The sequence below is a fragment of the Hemiscyllium ocellatum genome, chromosome 28 (assembly GCF_020745735.1).
Source record: "Hemiscyllium ocellatum isolate sHemOce1 chromosome 28, sHemOce1.pat.X.cur, whole genome shotgun sequence".
Taxonomy (NCBI): Eukaryota; Metazoa; Chordata; class Chondrichthyes; order Orectolobiformes; family Hemiscylliidae; genus Hemiscyllium; species Hemiscyllium ocellatum.
The window spans coordinates 38,670,324-38,688,232 of record NC_083428.1 but is presented as its reverse complement, the minus strand read 5'-3'; the positions used below and the strand labels follow the sequence as shown (position 1 = coordinate 38,688,232).

General features: G+C 43.5%; 1 protein-coding gene across 1 annotated transcript in view; it reads right to left on the bottom strand.

Moving 5' to 3' along the window:
* LOC132828968 (receptor-type tyrosine-protein phosphatase delta-like) overlaps nt 1-17,909 on the bottom strand; it is a 481,828-nt gene that overhangs the window by 165,573 nt on the left and 298,346 nt on the right. Inside the window, exons 9-11 of the mRNA XM_060846203.1 lie at nt 13,686-13,958; nt 12,177-12,758; nt 4,387-4,520 (exon numbers count right to left, since the gene is read on the bottom strand). Of these exons, the coding sequence (XP_060702186.1) occupies nt 4,387-4,520; nt 12,177-12,758; nt 13,686-13,958 (989 nt within the window). The remainder of the gene's footprint in view (nt 1-4,386; nt 4,521-12,176; nt 12,759-13,685; nt 13,959-17,909) is intronic.

The window sequence follows — 17,909 nt, the reverse complement described above, 5'->3', positions numbered from 1 at the left end:
CCTATCCTTGTCCCTTATGATTTTATAAACCGCTACAAGGTCACCTGTCCAGCCTCTGACGCTCCAGGAAAATAGCCCCAACCAATTCAACGTCACCCTATAGCTCAAACCCTCCAGTACCAGCAAGATCATTGTAAATCTTTTCTGAAACCTCTCAGAGTAGCATTACACTAAATAAAGCATAATTATTTAGCTGCTGAAGTGTATTGTGTAACCCTTTAAAGCCTGGTCAAAACTGATCAAAGTAGCAATCTTATTTTTATAATCAAAGCATATGATTAATTGGACCATTTTCAGATGTTCTCATTCTTTAGTCACTGAGATATTATTAGTTGCTGGAGGTGGTTTTCTGTACACTACAAATAAGTGGCTTTCTCTCAATTATTAAATTTAAATGTAATGCTGTAATGGACAAAATATGTTAGAATCATAGAATCACTACAGTGTGGAAGCAGGCCATTCAGCCCACAGAGTCCACACCAACCCTCCGAAGAATATCCCACCCAGTCTCACCCCCAATTCCACCCCTGAAACCCTGCATTTGCCATGACTAATCCACTTAGCCTACACATCCATAGATACAATGGTCAATTTCCCATGACCATTCCACCTAACCTGCTCACCTTTGGACTATCCGAGGAAACCGGAGTACCTGGAGGAAAGTCACACAGGCATGGGGAGAATGTGCAAATTCCACACAGACAGTCACCTGAAGGTGGTACCAAAACCGAAAGGCTTGATTCCACAGAGTAAGGATTCTATGATTCTACTGATTCTACTGTCCGGAGAAGACAGAACCACAGAGTTATGACCATACGAGATGTAAATAGATGACTTATTTTTTAATTGTGTTGCTTAGTTCTAGTCTTTCCCACAAAAAGAAATTTATTTTCTCCATTCACTCTATTAAGTCCCTTCAGGATTTTATATTCTTCAGCCAGATCACTCCTCATTTTTCCAAACTCCAAATAATTCAGGGCTGGCCCATTTTCTCATAAAATACATCCTTCAACTCAGGAGAGAACATTCTCTGGACTCCTTTTAAAGATTTTACATCCTTTCTTAAATAAGGAGACCAAAACTGTTCACAATACTTCAGATGTGAGCTTACTGATGATTTCAACATCCCTTCTTTTATGTTCCATCCCCCTTGCAATAAATGACAACATTCCATTGACTATCTTAATTACTTCCTGTACCTGTAAACTAACTTTATGTGAGTCATGTACCAGAACCTCCAAATCCCTCTGCACTGCAGAGTTCTGCAATTTCTCTCCATTTAAGTAACATGTTGTTTTCCCAGACTTCCTTCCAAAGAAGACGAGTTCACATTTTCTAACATCTCGTCAACCTGCCAAACCTTTGCTGTTTCACTTAAGCTGCCTATCTCCCTTTACTCTTTTCCAAAACTTACTTTACAACCTATTTTTGTGGAATCAGCAAATTGAGCCACTGTACATTTGCTATCTTCATCCAAGTCATTGATATAGCCTGCAAATAAATGAGAGCTCAGCACAAATCCCTATGGTATACAAACCCAAAAATGGCTCATTTGTGTATAATCTCTGATTGTTGTTATCCAGATGTTAGCCCCCATGCCATGAGGTCATATTTATATGTGACACCTGGTCAAATGTCTTTTGGAAATCAAAGTGCATCGCATTGACGAATCTCCTTAATCACAAGACAGTGTGAACCCTGGTTCAGTACTATTCATGCGGGGAAACACCCTCACAGTATTTACACTGTCTAGTCCTTGCAGATTTTTAAATGCTTCAAAACAACTCTCGATCATTTTCCAAAGCCCTGACCAATTATCCAAGATTTCCCAAAATAAATCAACCCTCTCATTGCAGTCAACGCAGCAAACTTTCATTGCAAACCCCAAAACCAACAATACTGTAGCTTTCTTTAGATAGAGAGTCATAGAGACATACAGCACAGAAACAGATCCTTCATTCCAACTCGTATATGCCGACCAAATATCCCAACCAAATCTGGTCCCACCTGGCCCATATCCCTCCAAACCCTTCCTATTCATATACCCATCCAAATGCCTCTTAAATGTTGCAATTGTACCAGCCTCCACTACATCCTCTAGCACCTCATTCCATACACACACCACCCTCTGCGTGAAAAAGTTGTTCCTTAGGTCTCTTTTACATCTTTCCCCTCTCACCCTAAACCTATGCCCTCTAGTTCTGGACTCCCCCACCCCAGGGAAAAGACTTTGTCTATTTATCCTATTCATGCCCCTCATAATTTTGTAAACCTCTATAAGGTCACCCCTTAGCCTCCGACGTTCCAGGGAAAACAGCCCCAGCCTGTTCAGCTTCTCCCTGTAGCTCAAATCCTCCAACCCTGGCAACATCCTTGTAAATCTTTTCTGAACCCTTTTAAGTTTCACAACATCGTTCCGATAGGAAGGAGACCAGAATTCCATGCAATATTCCAACAGTGGCCTAACCAATGTCCTATACAGCCGCAACATGACCTCCCAACTCCTGTACTCAATAATCTGACCAATAAAGGAAAGCATACCAAATGCCTTCTTCACTATCCTATCTACCTGCGACTCCACTTTCGAGGAGCTATGAACCTGCACTCCAAGGTCTCTTTGTTAGGCAACACTCCCTAGGACCTTGCCACTAAGTGTATAAGTTCTGTTAGGATTTGCTTTCCCAAAATGCAGCACCTCACATTTATTTGAATTAAACTCCATCTGCCACTTCTCAGCCCATTGGCCCATCTGGTCAAGATCCTGTTGTAATCTGAGGTAACCCTCTTCGCTGTCCACTACACTTCCAATTTTGGTGTCATCTGCAAACTTATTAACTGTACCTCTTATGCTTACATCCAAATCATTTATGTAAATGACAAAAAGTAGAGGGCCCAGCACCGATCCTTGTGGCACTCCACTGGTCACAGGCCTCCAGTCTGAAAAACAACCCTCCACCACCACCCTCTGTCTTCTACTTTTGAGCCAGTTCTGTATCCAAATGACTAGTTCTCCATGCATTCCATGAGGTCTAACCTTGCTAACCAGTCTCCCAAGGGGAACTTGTCGAACGCCTTACTGAAGTCCATATAGATCAAGTGTATAAGCCTTGCTAAGATTTGCTTTCCCAAAATGCAGCACCTCGTAGATATGAAGACCAAACACTAGGTGTGACCTCACTGAGGCTCTGTCTGATTGCAGAAGGGTTTCCTTACTCTTGCAATTTAACTCCACTGCCCTACTCTCTCTGAACACCAACACTGATAGTCTCTCTCTGTTTAAAAGATATTCAGTATTTCTCTTCCTCCTCCAAAAGTGAATCATCTCATATCCTCCAGTTATGTTCTATCTGCCAACTTCTTGCCCAATCACCAGAACCTGCCCACATTTCTCTTGGGCTGAATATTTTAATTCAGAGGGTGGCTGGGGATGGTACCTGGAGGTGGGCAAAGCTGTAATCTCTCTCTTCCAGATAGTGGGTGGGTCTGCAGCCATAGACTCACGGACAGGCAATTTTTATTCAGGCTGAAGCTGGATCAGGGTGCAGTCACAATGACCTGTCTATCACCAGCAGGTAGCCAATGAGGCTATTTAACTTGCCCGCCATGACACATTCCATCTGGAATTTTGCAGACTGGAGCTGAAGTCAGGATGATAAATTGTGGTGAGGTCCTAGCAGAATACCAACAGGGCCATCAGTGCCTCAGTGAATTTAATGCCCTCCTCCCCAGCCCCTTTTGCCAGAGGCCTTGCTGTGGACAGGCTCCCTTTCTGACAACCTGACAGCTGCCACAACTTATTAAACAGCTTTTAACCTTTCGAAGCTTCTTCTTTTGTCCCCTATCTAGGCAGTCCCCACTGTTGGCATTGGGCTAGTTTACTGTAGAGTGCTGGAAGCTATTCTATCAGGCCTGGTTAAGTCCCAGTCTCCTTGAAAATTGCCTTGTGGGTACTGACACTGACATTTTGCGAATTCTTCATCAGGGTTTCCTCTGTATGGTGGGGTCGGGACACAGTAAGTAAACTTCAACCCTTTCTGTCCTCTTCACTGCTTACATTCACATCTAGCTTTGTATCATTAGCAAATCTAGATAAGTTTAACTCAGTACCTTACCTGAGCCACTAATATCTTTCATAACTAGCTGAGGGCCCAGGATCAATGCTTATGGCGTCTCACTAGTAAGAACCTACCAAGCTGAAAATTGCCCATTTATTCCTGTTCAGTTTTCTAACCGTCAACCCATTTTCTACTCAAACTAATAGATCAGCCTTCCCAACTCTATGAGTCTTGTACAACATTTCTTAAGAAATGCAATGCAGACAGTTGAAAATGGGATTTAGACCAAATGAGTATTTCAGCCTGCTGCTAAACTGGATCATTTTCTTACCTCCTTTCCTAGCTCTTCATCACGATAGTAAAGCTCATAGCTGATGATTTTCTCCTCTCTGGGTGCAGTCCACTGCAACTCAATACTGGTTTCAGATTTAGGAGTAGCTTTGAAGTTAATTGGTTGGCCAGGAACTGAAAAAAGAGACAAAAACTATTGAAGTCAACCAACAAAAGGTGCTTATTCTAGATCTTTTGGCTCTATGCTTTATCAGGTGCATACAATCAAAAAGATGTACTTTGGTGTTGGGACATAGGCATTCTTTTTCAAACATTCAAATCCCAAAATGCAAACTTTCTTTCTTTAAAGGTCGACAAATCTGAATTGCTGGAAGAACATTAGAAAGCGGTATTTATACACTGACACCTGTTTTTAGCTTTTCTCTGATTGTTTTGTTCAATGGGCTGGTGGGACACTGCCCAAATGCAGCCATTTTAAATATGAAGGAGAACAAAGCATACGGGAAACGTCAATTTCTCAATTTGATTTGTAAGCGAGAAAGGTACATAAACACCAGCTCACATTTACAAACATTCATTTCAAAGTTGAAGAAGTGCACTGGCATAGGGGTCAATGGAGTGGGTTCAATGCACCTTTTTATTTGCTAACATTATGTACGAGTAAACTAATGAGACGCAATGGGTGGCAGCCATTCAGTACGATAATCACAGTCTCAGAGTTGCAAATCGAGGTATTTTAGTCAATTCGCAGTCTTCCATCTTACCTCATGCAAGATTAATGGCTGACTCAACCTTAGCTTTAATGTACCTTCCTATTCCTGATTTACTTTCTTCTGGAGAAAATGCTAAGATATGGAGGAGCCCTCCAGACAGCGCTTCACCGATCAAGAGAATCTGCAGTTTATTTCACCGTGGATGGTATCAGAGGGTGGAATTTTTAAATTGCCTAACTCTTAATTTTGGTGAATTTGCAAAGAGGGTTTCTCTTTGTGAGACCAACTGAGTTTTCTCACGCTATTTTCCCAGTCTTGCTTCATGAGCTATGGACCAATCCCCTATGACATCTCATTGCATCCCCCACTCACTGTGGACAGAAGATGAGGGCACTGTCAGGACCTCCCAGGATTACCGGCACCAATGCTATTGTCTAAGTCTAAGCTGCACAGTTCATTTTATTTGACTGGGACATGTTGGTTAGAGGATAATTGGCACCTTGCGTGTGCAGTCACTGTCCATGGAGCACGACCTGAGATGTCGGTGACTTATGTTCAAGATGGAGGTCCAGAGGAGCAAATAACAAACTGGAGTCACCAGGAACCTGCTCTGACTTTCATGTTGGGAACTCTCACCTTGTTTCTATGTAGTGGGTGTCAGCAAGGAAACTACATATTAATGAGGTGAAATGGCATAATAGCGAGGATCTTAATGCATGCTAATGGTTGGAAAATGGGACTGTTTTGCTCTTGACATTAGGAATCTCCTTAGAGCTGATCACCTTTCTCGTTATTGGCCACATCGTTCAGTGACTGGGAAGGTGCCGTCCACAGTGCTCACACAGTGAGGGGCATACTTTCCAATGCGAGTTCAGTGATAGCAATTAAGCCACAGATCACTTGCTGATTTTCTCTATACACGCAGCCCTCGATTTTTCGCTTAACTCTTGCATAGGAGAAAGCGAAGACTGCAGATTCTGGAGATCAGAGTGTGGCGATGGAGAAGTACATCAAGTGAGGCAGCATCCAAGGAGCAGGAGAATCAATGTTTCAGGTATAAGCCCTTCATCAGGAATGTTGGGGGGGAAGGGAGCTGAGAGATAAACAGGAGGAAGGGGGTGGGGGTGGGGCTGAGGGTAATGTAGCTGGGAAAGCGATAGGTAGATGCACAGGAGGGATGATAATGATAGGTTGGAGGGGAGGGTGGAGAAGATAGGTGGGAAAAAAGATGGGACAGGTAGTACAGTTCAAGAGGGTGGTGCCAAGTTGGAAGGTTGGATCTGGGATGAGGTTGGTGGGGGGAGAGGAGAGATTAGGAAACTGGTGAAGTCGATGTTGATGCCATGTGGTTGGAGGGTTATAAGGTGGAAGGTGAGGTGTTCTTCCTCCAGGTGCTGGGTGGCTTGGATTGTGCATTGGGAGGAGGCCCAGAACTTGCATGTCCTTGGCTCTCGCTCTCCGAAATGAGGAAAATGAAATTTTCAACAAGGCCTTTCATTCCCACTGCCCCTCCCCCACCTCTACAATATGAAGGGCTTCTATTACTCCTGCTGTTGCTGCTTTTGTGATGAGGCAGTTATTTGTGACAGCAGTTTGCTACAGTATTGATTGCTCCTGATGGTATGGTTGTCAGGTAATAGACAGCACCCGATTAGACTGTCAGACTGAACACACTGTGATGTGGGTCTGATCCAGCTGACATGACACTAGACCTAACAGTTCATATCTAACCTAATGTTAAATGGTTTAAGAGAGAAGGACATTTATTAAGGAACAATCCTGCACATGGTATAATAAATTCAAATTCTACAGCCACCATCCGAGAAAGTGCGTATTTTTAAAAACATTGACAACATACCTAGAATATTTCACAAAAGGGCAGGCAGAACATTAAGATAATTGTCTGTATCATCACTATATAATGATTGTAATGAGGTCAGCCAGGTGGACCCCAAAGAATAGGAGCTCCCTGATTGGACCAGGTTAACAGTCCCAATCAGGGAGCCCTGGCTGACAGATATAAACAGAAGTGCCTGAGGTTCTGTCCTCTCTGAGAGTTGTCTCTGAGAAGCCAGGCCAGTGTCAAGTACTGTGCATGTGTAAATAAAGGGTGACGGAATATCGGCCTCTGTGGAGTTGTTTTAATATCTGGTGGACATAAAATGTTTTCATGGACATTGTCCTGTTGCCCACTACCAAGGCAACAGCATATATTGATCCAAGGATGTGCTGGAGCTTACAGTCTTCACTATAATTGGGTTCTTATCTGGCACTTTTCCCCAAGTCTGCTACAAGAAGTGTTGCAATGTAATACTGGAGCCAGGAGTCAGCCACCTACAGATGGAGCTGTTGTAGAAAACTTCTCACAAATGTTACTGAAAGGAGATAAAGTTGTCACTCCAGAATGGTGCTGCACTTGACCCAGATACATTGGAGTTGGTAGACTGCAACTTTTTCACTTCCTGCTGTGATTATACATCGGAAGAAATTTACATCTGAATGTATTTTGACAAAACAGTACGAATGTTTTGATAGTTCCCAACCCCTGCCTGAGAAAACATGACAACTTAGCTGTGGTAACTGATCAATGTTATCACCCCTCACCCAATCCAGGACTGTGGAGGTCAAATAGAATCTCCCAGTCAGCTGTGAACAAGCAATCCATATAGGCCAAGGCTGGAATCTGAAATCTCCTTAATGTTTACCATGCTGCTCACTAAATAAGATTTAATAAACCATGAGGTGATATCTGTACCACAATGAAAACCATTTCAAATCAGACCAATATCTACTAGCTTTTGGTGGTTTTGATCTGGATTTGTACTGGAGGTGGCTGGATAATACTGGTTAATTGGTTGGTCAGAAATCTGGCATCAGTATTTTTCATGAGTCTTCAACAAGGACTCAGGTTAGTCTGCACTTAATATCAGATTATCACTTTGCATTATTGTACGTGATTTTACATAAAATCCACTTGAGCACTATGGTCATCATCTCATTTGTTTTATTCTTTAATTCTTAGACAGCTCCTGCCTCCAAACTCCCTACCCTCACAACTCTTAGCTTGCCTTACTCTCTGTCCTCCGTGAATACCCACTCTCACAGCCCATCCCTCTGAACGCACATGTTCACAGCTCCTGACCCCTTCCCCCAACTCCCTGTACTGGACAGCTCCTACACCCACTCTCACAACTCTCACTCCTCGCCTCACAGCTGCTATACCTTACCCTCACAGCATCCATTCCCCAAATCCCACCCTCACAGCTCCCAGTCTCAGTATCCATTCTCAAATCCCACACTCCCCCACCCTCACAGCTCCCATCCCCCCCACCCTCACAGCTCCTACTCCCCAAATCCCACCCTCACAGTTCCCAGCCTCAGTACCCATTCCCAAATCTCCCACTCCCCCAACCTCACAGCTCCCATCCCCCTCCTCACAGATTCCCTCCCAATCCCACACTCACAGCTCCCGACCCCACTACCCATCCTCAAATCTCCCATTCCCCATCCTTAGAGCTCCCACTCCCCACCCTCACAGCTCCTACCCCTGCCCTCACAGCTCCTGCCCCCTCCATTTCCACCCTCAGAGCTTCCCCCTACTCCTCACTCTCACAGTTCCCATCCCCACCCTCACAGCTCCTGACCCCACTAACCAACTTCCCCAATCCCACTTCCCACCCTCACATCTCCACTCCCTGGCCTCACAGCTTCGCCCATGCTGCCCTCACATTCTGCCTTCATAGCTCATGCTCCATACCAACCTTTATTATCTCCTCCTTAATGAGTGCAGTTTTAAACTCGAAATGAAAACATCTGCAGGTTCATTGTTGTGTTTTTCATTTTATTGCAGAAAGAAAAGTTGAGGAATGACATACAAGTGACAATTCACGTTTCCATATGTGGAGCTTTCAACACTGCATTGTGTATATGATATATGTATATATTTGGTAATGACGTGCATTGGATTGATGCTTTCCTTTCCAGGTTCAATTCCAAAACAATAGAGTTATTATATATGTGTGAAAAAGGACAGTGTAGGGTTTTTGATAATCACGGGTCATTAGAAGATGTGCACTAGATTGAATATGATTGGATAATATAGTCATCTAATCCCTACACATGGCCATTCGGCCCAGCAAGTGTCCACTGACCCTCCAAAGAGCATCCCATTCAAACCTAGCCTCCAACCCTATCTTCGTAACCCCACATGGCTAACTCACACATCCATGGTCTCTATGGAGCATTTTAGCATGGCCAACCTGCCTAACCTGAACATCTTTGGACTGTGGGAGGTAACCGGAACACCCGGAGGAGGTCCACGCAGACACAGGGAGAATGTGTAATCTCTGCACAGACCAGCACCCGAGGGTGCAATCGAATGTGCACCGTTTTGATTGGAAACATGTTACCAGCAGAAATGCAATACATCTATTGTCTTTTATAGTAATGTTTGTGTTGCACACCATCCTTGATGGGTAGACCTCCCTGGGGTGCATGAATAAACAGTTAAACAAAGAAGCTTGAGCATTGTCTGGTCTGAAGTGACAGCAATTGGCGAAAATCACCTTTTCATATGATGTTTGGTCTCAAATCATATTTGAAACTCAGGGGTTTGCAATTACCCACACATTTAGGACGACATGGTAGCACAGTGGTTAGCACTGCTGCCTCACAGCACCAGAGACCTGGATTCAATTCCCGCTTCGGGCAACTGTCTGTGTGGAGTTTACACATTCTCCCCGTGTCTGCGTGGGTTTCCTCCCACAGTCCAAAGATGTGCCGGTTAGGTGAATTGGCCATGCTAAATTGCCTGTAGTGTTAGGTGTAGGGGAATGGGTCTGGGTGGGTTGTTCTTCAGGGGGTCGGTGTGGACTTGTTGAACCGAAGAGCCTGTTTCCACACTGTAAGTAATCTAATCATCCAAAAGGCTTTCTGAGATACAAACGAGCTGGGGAATTGGTTTTGTCCATTGGCCAATCCCTTTGTATTTCTCTCCCAGTTACAAATCTAGGTTGGTAGTGTGCACAATGTAGAGAAATTGGATCTGAGGGACAGAAGTCTGAAATGACACATGCATACTTTAGATCCACATAATACAGGAAGATGCATGGAGCACAAATCTTCAATCTTTGTTTGATAGAGTGAGTACTGCCAGGGCGTTCTGCTGAAGAGTACAGCCTGTCAAGAAATCCGACAAATATTCCAGGAAGATTCACACCAAGCTGCTATTCCAGCCTCCTGGTTTGAGCCTGTCACTGGGCGTTTTCCATGCTTGGTATATGAGCTAGGACAATGAAGGAACAATTAATGATTCGGAGCAGCTCCTCCTCCAGTGCTGAGTCACAATGACGTGTTCAAGGGGGTGGGTCTGCGAACAATCGAGTCAAAACAAAAGATAATTTACCTGTCAGTTCTTGATGCGATTCCAGTCCTACACCAGTGTGATTAAGTTCTAATCACACTTTGATGTAGCCTGACAAGGCATTTAGTCTTAGAAGGAACACCATCATCTTCTCTAGATTGTTGGGAATAGGCAAATAATGTAAGCGAGTACCAAATCCCAGCATGGAATTCAAAAAGCAGTTGTCATTTTTACTTATTTTGAACAAGAGAGGCTGCAGCAAAACTGAAATTGCTGGAAACGCTCAGCAGAAGGCATTCGACAAGGTTCCTAATGATAAACTGGTTAACAAGGTTAGATCACGTGGAATACAGGGAGAGTCGCAGGTGGATAGTATGGTGAAGAAGGCATTTGGTATGCTTGCCTTTATTAGTATACCATGGAGGAGCTGCAAGGTTATGTTGCAGCTGTACATGACATTAGTTGAAATACTGTGCGCAATTCTGGCCTCCTTCCTATAGGAAGGACGCTGTGAAACATGCAAGGGTTTAGAATGTTGCCAGGGTTGGAGGTTTGAGCTATAGGGAGACGCTGAATGGGGTGGGGCTGTTTTCCCTGGAGGATTGGAGGCCGAGGAGTGACCGTATAGGGGTTTATAAAATCAGGAGGGGCATGGATAGGATGAATAGACAAGGACTTTACCCTGGGGTGGAGGAGTCCAGAAATAGAGGGCATTGGTTTAAGGTGAGAGGGGAAAAATATAAAAAGGGACCTAAGGGGCAATTTCTTCACACAGAGGATGGTATGTGTTTGGAATGAGCTGCCAGAGGAAGTGGTGGAGGCTGGTACCATTACAACATTTTAAAGGCAGCTCGATGGGTATATGAATAAGAAGGCTTGAGAGGGATATGGTCCAAGTGCTGGCAAACGGGACTTGATTAATTTAGGATATCTGGTTGGTATGGGCGAGTTGGACCCAAGGGTCTGTTTCCTTGCTCTACATCTCCATGACTCTATGAGGGCTGGCAGCATCTATGGAGAAACAGCAGAATTAACTTTCATTAAGAATATTCTGAAGGAGGATGACTGGAACCAAAACATTAACTCTAATTTGTCTCTACAGATGCTGTGAGAACTGCTGAGTTTTCTAGCAATTTCTGTTCTTGTTTTTGATTTCCAGCATCTGCAATTCTTTTGGGTTTTGTTTTTAAAAATGATTATAAACTCTGCACAGGAAATCGGCCCATGAGTAAATCCAGGGATATGCTGGGTCAGATGATGTTGCTAACATGGAAGTACTGCTTCTTGGATTCAAGGAGGAGAAATAAGAAGAATGATTTTGTGAAACATTTCAGGTTGAAATGACCTGGAGAAACTGATACACTCATTATTAATACCATTATGTATACATGGAGCAGGGGAGAGAGATTATTATTTGACTGAAATTTTCTTCCTGAAATAATTATCGCCACAATGATCCAACCAAATCAATCAATGTGTACTCTATGGCTCCAAGATTCAGCTAACTCTTTCTCAAAACCCTTTATTTGGGCCTCAATCTCTTATTAAATTCAACAAATTTTCCCAGTTTCAATTGTCAGCTGATGATTGAAAAAAAGCCAATGATTACTGTCAGGAAGGAGAAAAGATTTATTTTAAAAGAGGTATTGTTGTGAGAATTAGTAAAAGGAAGTCTCAAACCTGGAATCTTCTCATTCATGCACCATCAATCTTAGGAGGAAGATGGCAAGCAACGAATCTGCCAAATACACTTACCTCCCTGCTGGGTTTTGACCTGAATCTCAGGTGACAGCGGCCCATCCCCAACAGAGGTGAAAGCCAAGACCTTGACACTGTATGTGGTCTGTGGTATCAAGTTGGCAACGGTGGTTAGGAGGCTGTCATCTAGATTGTGCTTCTGCCAGTTGCTCACGGACTGCTGTGGTTCCATTGTGTAATAGACCCGGTAACCACGGATTTGACCATTGGGCTCTTCAGGCTCCTCCCACTGAATCAGCATTGTGGTCGCACTCAGCATCCGTGCCTGGACATTCCGCGGAGAGCTGGAGGGCACCTGCTCGCCAGTCCTTGTCTCCACTGTCTCACTGGGAGGACCCTGCCCGATGGAATTGACAGCTGAGATCCTGAACTCATAGTCAGAATACGGGCTCAATCCACCGATGCTGTAACGAAGGGTTTGAATGCCATCTATGGTCTGATAGAGAACATCTGTGTTTTTGGGCCTGTACTCAATGATGTAGTAGTTGATGTGATCAGGGTTACCGGAATCCCATGTCAAAGTCACACTGGTGGCAGTGGTCTCTACAACTATCGGAGTTCCTGGAGGTTTTGGAAGTGCTGGGAATATTAATAGTCAGACATGGTTAAAACATACATGAAAAGGTTTCAAACCAAGGTAATTCATGTTCTGACCCTAATCTACCCCCAATATAAAACTAATCTCATTTGCATCATCTTCAATCTCATGGAATTTGAGAAAGGGTTGTTTTTTTGTCTGTTGGTAGGATAGATACCACTGTGGTTAGAATCATAGAAACCCCACAGTGTGGAAGCAGGCCATTTGGCCCATCACATTCACAACAACCCTCTGAAGAGGATCCTACCTAGACCCACCCCTGTTACCCTTTTCCCTGTAACCCTGCATTTTCCATGGCTAACTCACCTAGCCTGCACACCCTTGGGCACCATGGGGCGATTGCAGCATGACCAATCTGCTGAGTCTGTACGTCTTTGGACTGTGGGAGGAAACCCATGCAGTCACAGGGAAAATGCGCAAACTCCACACAGACAGTCACCCAAGGGTGGAATTGAATCCTGGTCTCTGATGCTGCGAAGCAGCAGTGCTAACCACTGAGCCACCGTGCTGCCCCAAGGTTCTCAGTGGGTAGCTCACCAATGTGTCAAAAGATGTGGATTCAAGTCCCTGTCAAAGAGTTTAGCTTATGATTTCAACTGACGCTCTCATGCAGTACGAGTGCTGCACAGTTGGAATTGGATAAGACATTAAACAGAGACCCCCATCTGCACTCTCAAGTGGATCTAAATTATCCCAAAGCATTATTTCAAAGACAATGTGAGTTATCCCTGATCAATCTTTATCCCTCATTCAACATCAATAACTATTATGTTACATTCTTTGATAACCTGCTGTACATAAATTAGCTACTGAGTTTCTTACGTTACAATAATAACTGTTTCAAGAGTACTTAAATGGTTATAAAGTGCTTTGGAACATGTGAGTCATTTGACATCCATTTTGATTACCTTTCACAATAATCTGCGAGACAGTTTCAATCACCCCGAGACTGGACATTGCCACACATGTGTAGTTAGCAGACTCCCGGATACTGTTAAGCTCCAGAACATTGCGGCCAACGGGCATGTCATCCTCTGGTGTCAAATCTTCAGTTCCCAGCATCCACTTCACATAGGGCATTGGGGAGCCCACGGCAACACAGGTAATGTTCACACTCCCACCGGGCACAATCTCCTGGGTGATCGGAGGGCTGATGGAGAACCTAGGTGGAACACGCCGAACTGAAGGCGGGGACACAGAAAGGTAACAACAAGCAAGAAAATAAGAGTTGGCAGCATTTGAAAGGTTCAGCACAGTAACAAAATGAGTCCACAGAAAGCACATTCGTAGCACAAGTCTTGAGTGACCAGTCTGAGACCCATCACAGCACATTGAGAGGCACAAAAATTTATTAGTTAGTTTCTCATCTTAAATGCATGTTGGTAAGATGGTGGGGCAAGGATGGAGGTGGGAAGAAAGCAAGTTGTGAATTTCAGAAAAACAGGCATATGCTGAGCTCTCAGTAATGTGACATCACCAGTTGTTTTGTTTCCATGGGTATGTTTTGACTGGGGCTCATTGGCAGCATTCTACAACAGGAGGAAATGTTTTGCCCTTCAAATAATTTGTTCAGGAGATTTTCTATAGTAACTAAAACAATTGATCAGGTAGATGTTGCATGTATGTTTGCACCTGCATTTTCTTGCTGTATATGCCGATAAAGGAAGACATTCTTCACAATTGGGAAAAGGCGATGTTAAAAACTCCACTTATCCCTTTTTTGTGTAAGGCAATGTGGGAAAAACAGGATCATTGTTTTTGCGAATCACATCACTGCTCCAAATCATCCCTCAAAGGCATGTAGTGTAGCCTGTTCGCCAAATTAACTCTGCATAAATTTGCTCCAATTTTGATGGTCTTTCCTTTATATAATAGTCTCACATCAGCTTCAAATACATCTAGCTCCTGCACTTGGGCAGTTTTGGATGACATCATCTGAACAGCCTGGCTAACAGGGCAATGTCTTTCAGCATCACTGTTTCTTTATTAATTATGTGGTGATCTACTCTTAGCAGATTTGGTGATCTCCTCTTAATGGTCCTGCTCAATAATTCTCTAAAGTGAGAATGGCAATTGCCATTAATGAGTTAAATAAAGAAGCTCCACCTCCAGGGATAGCTCAGTGGCTACAAAAATCTGCCCTTGTGGGAGCCCAGACCTTTACAGCTTTGAATAATGTCATCAAAAATGGACCGATAGGTTGGCCTCACCATTGACAACCGAGCAGGCAACTGGAAGATTGTAAATTCACAGTGGCGGTTCAACGTGCTCAATAAAGATTTTCTTCTCATTCAGGATATTGGATCAATTGGTACAAATATACTGTGGGATCCACGTACTTGCGGCATCCTGCTGGATGGGATCATCTTTACATGACCTTTGAGGGTTTTTATGCAATTTAGACACAAGCTCATTTTTTGAAAAAAGTCTCCCATTTATTCATCAGATAGCACTTAGTCATACTAAAGATATGTTTTGAAATGTTTGTGCCTGCCAGAGTGAATGGCAGGTTTGGAGAGACTCAAGTCAATGGTTTTGGCTGCCTGATTTCATTTTTATTCAATGCACCCAACAAGGGATACGCAGAGCTGATTTTGTTTTAAATATAAAGAAAGCTCTTTATGAGCCTTACTGCTGTTGTCAATAGAACACTTCCCTCTCCCTCTTCCATTTTGCTGAAAAGCTGATAGTTTGCACAAACTCCCATGTCCCTCCCCAAGCCACCAGAAGTTCCGTTTACTGCTTAAAGCAACAGCCAAGTGTCGATGACTGAGATGTTGGCCTTATCCAACCCAGTTCAGCGTCACTGTCTATGGAAAATGAAACTACTGGGCGCCAAATCCATTGAATGGGGAACGGACTGCAGCTGAAGTGCTTCTACTGGTCAGCAGCTGTGAGGTGGCCGGAACAATAAAGATGAGAAACACTAATGAAATTTTTGTGGTGCAGGTATATCAACTGTACAAAGCCTTTTCAAGATATTACAAGGATCCATCAAATAGATGCATCTATCAGTTCACAGACACCATGCAGAAGGTAGAGAGATATATAAATATATATATATGCACATAGGAATATATAACTGGAGGATTGCTAGCATGCCCAGATGGATTGGGGAGGGACCCACTTCAATGCTGCGTTACTTCCAGCCGATGTGACAGAATGTGGCTCACATTGTCACATCGCAGCAGTCCTGGCAGATAAAGAAAGGAAAACCAAATAAAAATAATAACAAAATTTTTAAAAAATTAAAAACTCTAAAAGAAATGTTGACTACACCAACAGGTAGTGCATCTCCTTTGCTTGGAAGTGGATGCAGCCTCAAGACCTTACACAGTCGAACATGGATGCACATGGGACGAGACAAGAGTTGCGGCATGGACAACATATGGGGGGAGGGAAGAGTGGGGGGTTAAAGGGACACTGGGGTTTTTCATGCAGACACATAGGCAAGGGATGGTACAAAAGGACTTGCCAGTAGTGACAGCCAGAGATAGAGATATAGAGAGAGAGAGAGAGAAAGAGAGAGAGAGAGAGAGATAGAGAGAGAGAGAGAGAAAGAGAGACAGAGGGAGGGAGAAGGGGACGAGAGGGGGCAGGGGCTAACTGTTCAGGCACAGGTACTATATGCACCAATATTAAGCCTGTGCCACACTCACATCCCCAATCCACAAGTACAGGCCCACTTTAAGAAACGCACAGACTCATAAACCTGGAGAGTCCCACACTTTCGCGTAAATCACTCTCAGGTTTTATTTTTGCACACTTAAATCATAATGGCATGCCACTTATCACCAGTTCCTAAATATTCACCCATAAAGTGCCACCAATACAACATACTTTGGTTGTCCATGTTCCATCTACAACAGTTTCCAAAATTCTGCCAATTTCTCACCCCTTCCCCCAAACTCTGTTAACTCTAAGCACAACAATTATCTGCAAAATGCTAAGAGATTGGCAGAGGGGTTGCTTTCAGTCTTCCAATGTTAGACTTTTACTGTGGCATTGATAACGGGGTGGGGTCTTCTATATAAAATGGCTGCCCGGGGCTCCAAGTAAAAGGGGTTTGGGTTTACTGGAAGAGCAGCAGATTGATCTGACAATGTGCCATTCGTAATGGATTTTTATTTCTGAAAAACTACAATCATCCACCTGCGATGAACCTTCGCTTGTCCATATTCTCTTGCCTTCACTTGATGGCCAGATTGGTCAAGATTCCAGAGTCAGTTCGAACCCAGGCTTAGCAAGCACCAGAGTTGAAGAGAAGACATGTCACAAGTGGCTTGGCACATGTTATAAGTTGCATTTCTGTGAGGAAGACCTCTCTGAGTCACTTGCAAATGATTTTCAGAAGTGGGTATTGGGCTGACACCATTTGGCTCATGGGAAATGGTCTCGCTTTTTTAACCACAGAATGTATATGGCAAAGAAAAGATTAAAGTAGGATTCTTCACAGAGAAATCAGAGCTCTCCAGTGATCTAACTTTTAGCATTTTTAGATTATATTTCATTATTTGAGAAGATAAAAGGCAATAAACATGAAAATCTTTGAAAACAAACTTCAGATCTTGGAAAATTAATTCTGGATTATTGTTTTCCCAAGGAAATGGTCACTGGACCATACCAGAATATGCAGAATTGGTGACTAAGCCCTCAATTGATCAAAGCTGCCAATTTCAGATTCTCAAAATGATTTTGCTCCTTTTATATATCCTAATGGAAAGGAGCATCAACCTAATTTCTCTGAATATGACTTGTATTGTGTGACATAACAAACAAAAATGAATTAGGTTCTTATGACACAAGACCTTTCAGACTGAAGCTTACTGAAGAGTTACAAGCATTGAGTTGGGTGGGATTTTCTGAATCGATCAGATGGCATGACCCCCTCTCCCACTCTACCCTATTCATCCTCTTGCAGATACAACATGGACATCAGAAAGTGGTTGGCTCATCAGCGGTGGACAGTGTGGTAAGCAGACGGTCCTACAGTGGATGCGATACAGCAAAGCCACATGATCCTCGCATCTTTCATATTGGACTATTACCACCAGCAAGCACCGGATGGGAGAGGCTCCAGGAACATACACGTACAAGATACAGTTTGCAAAAGAGACGCAGAGGTCGAATGT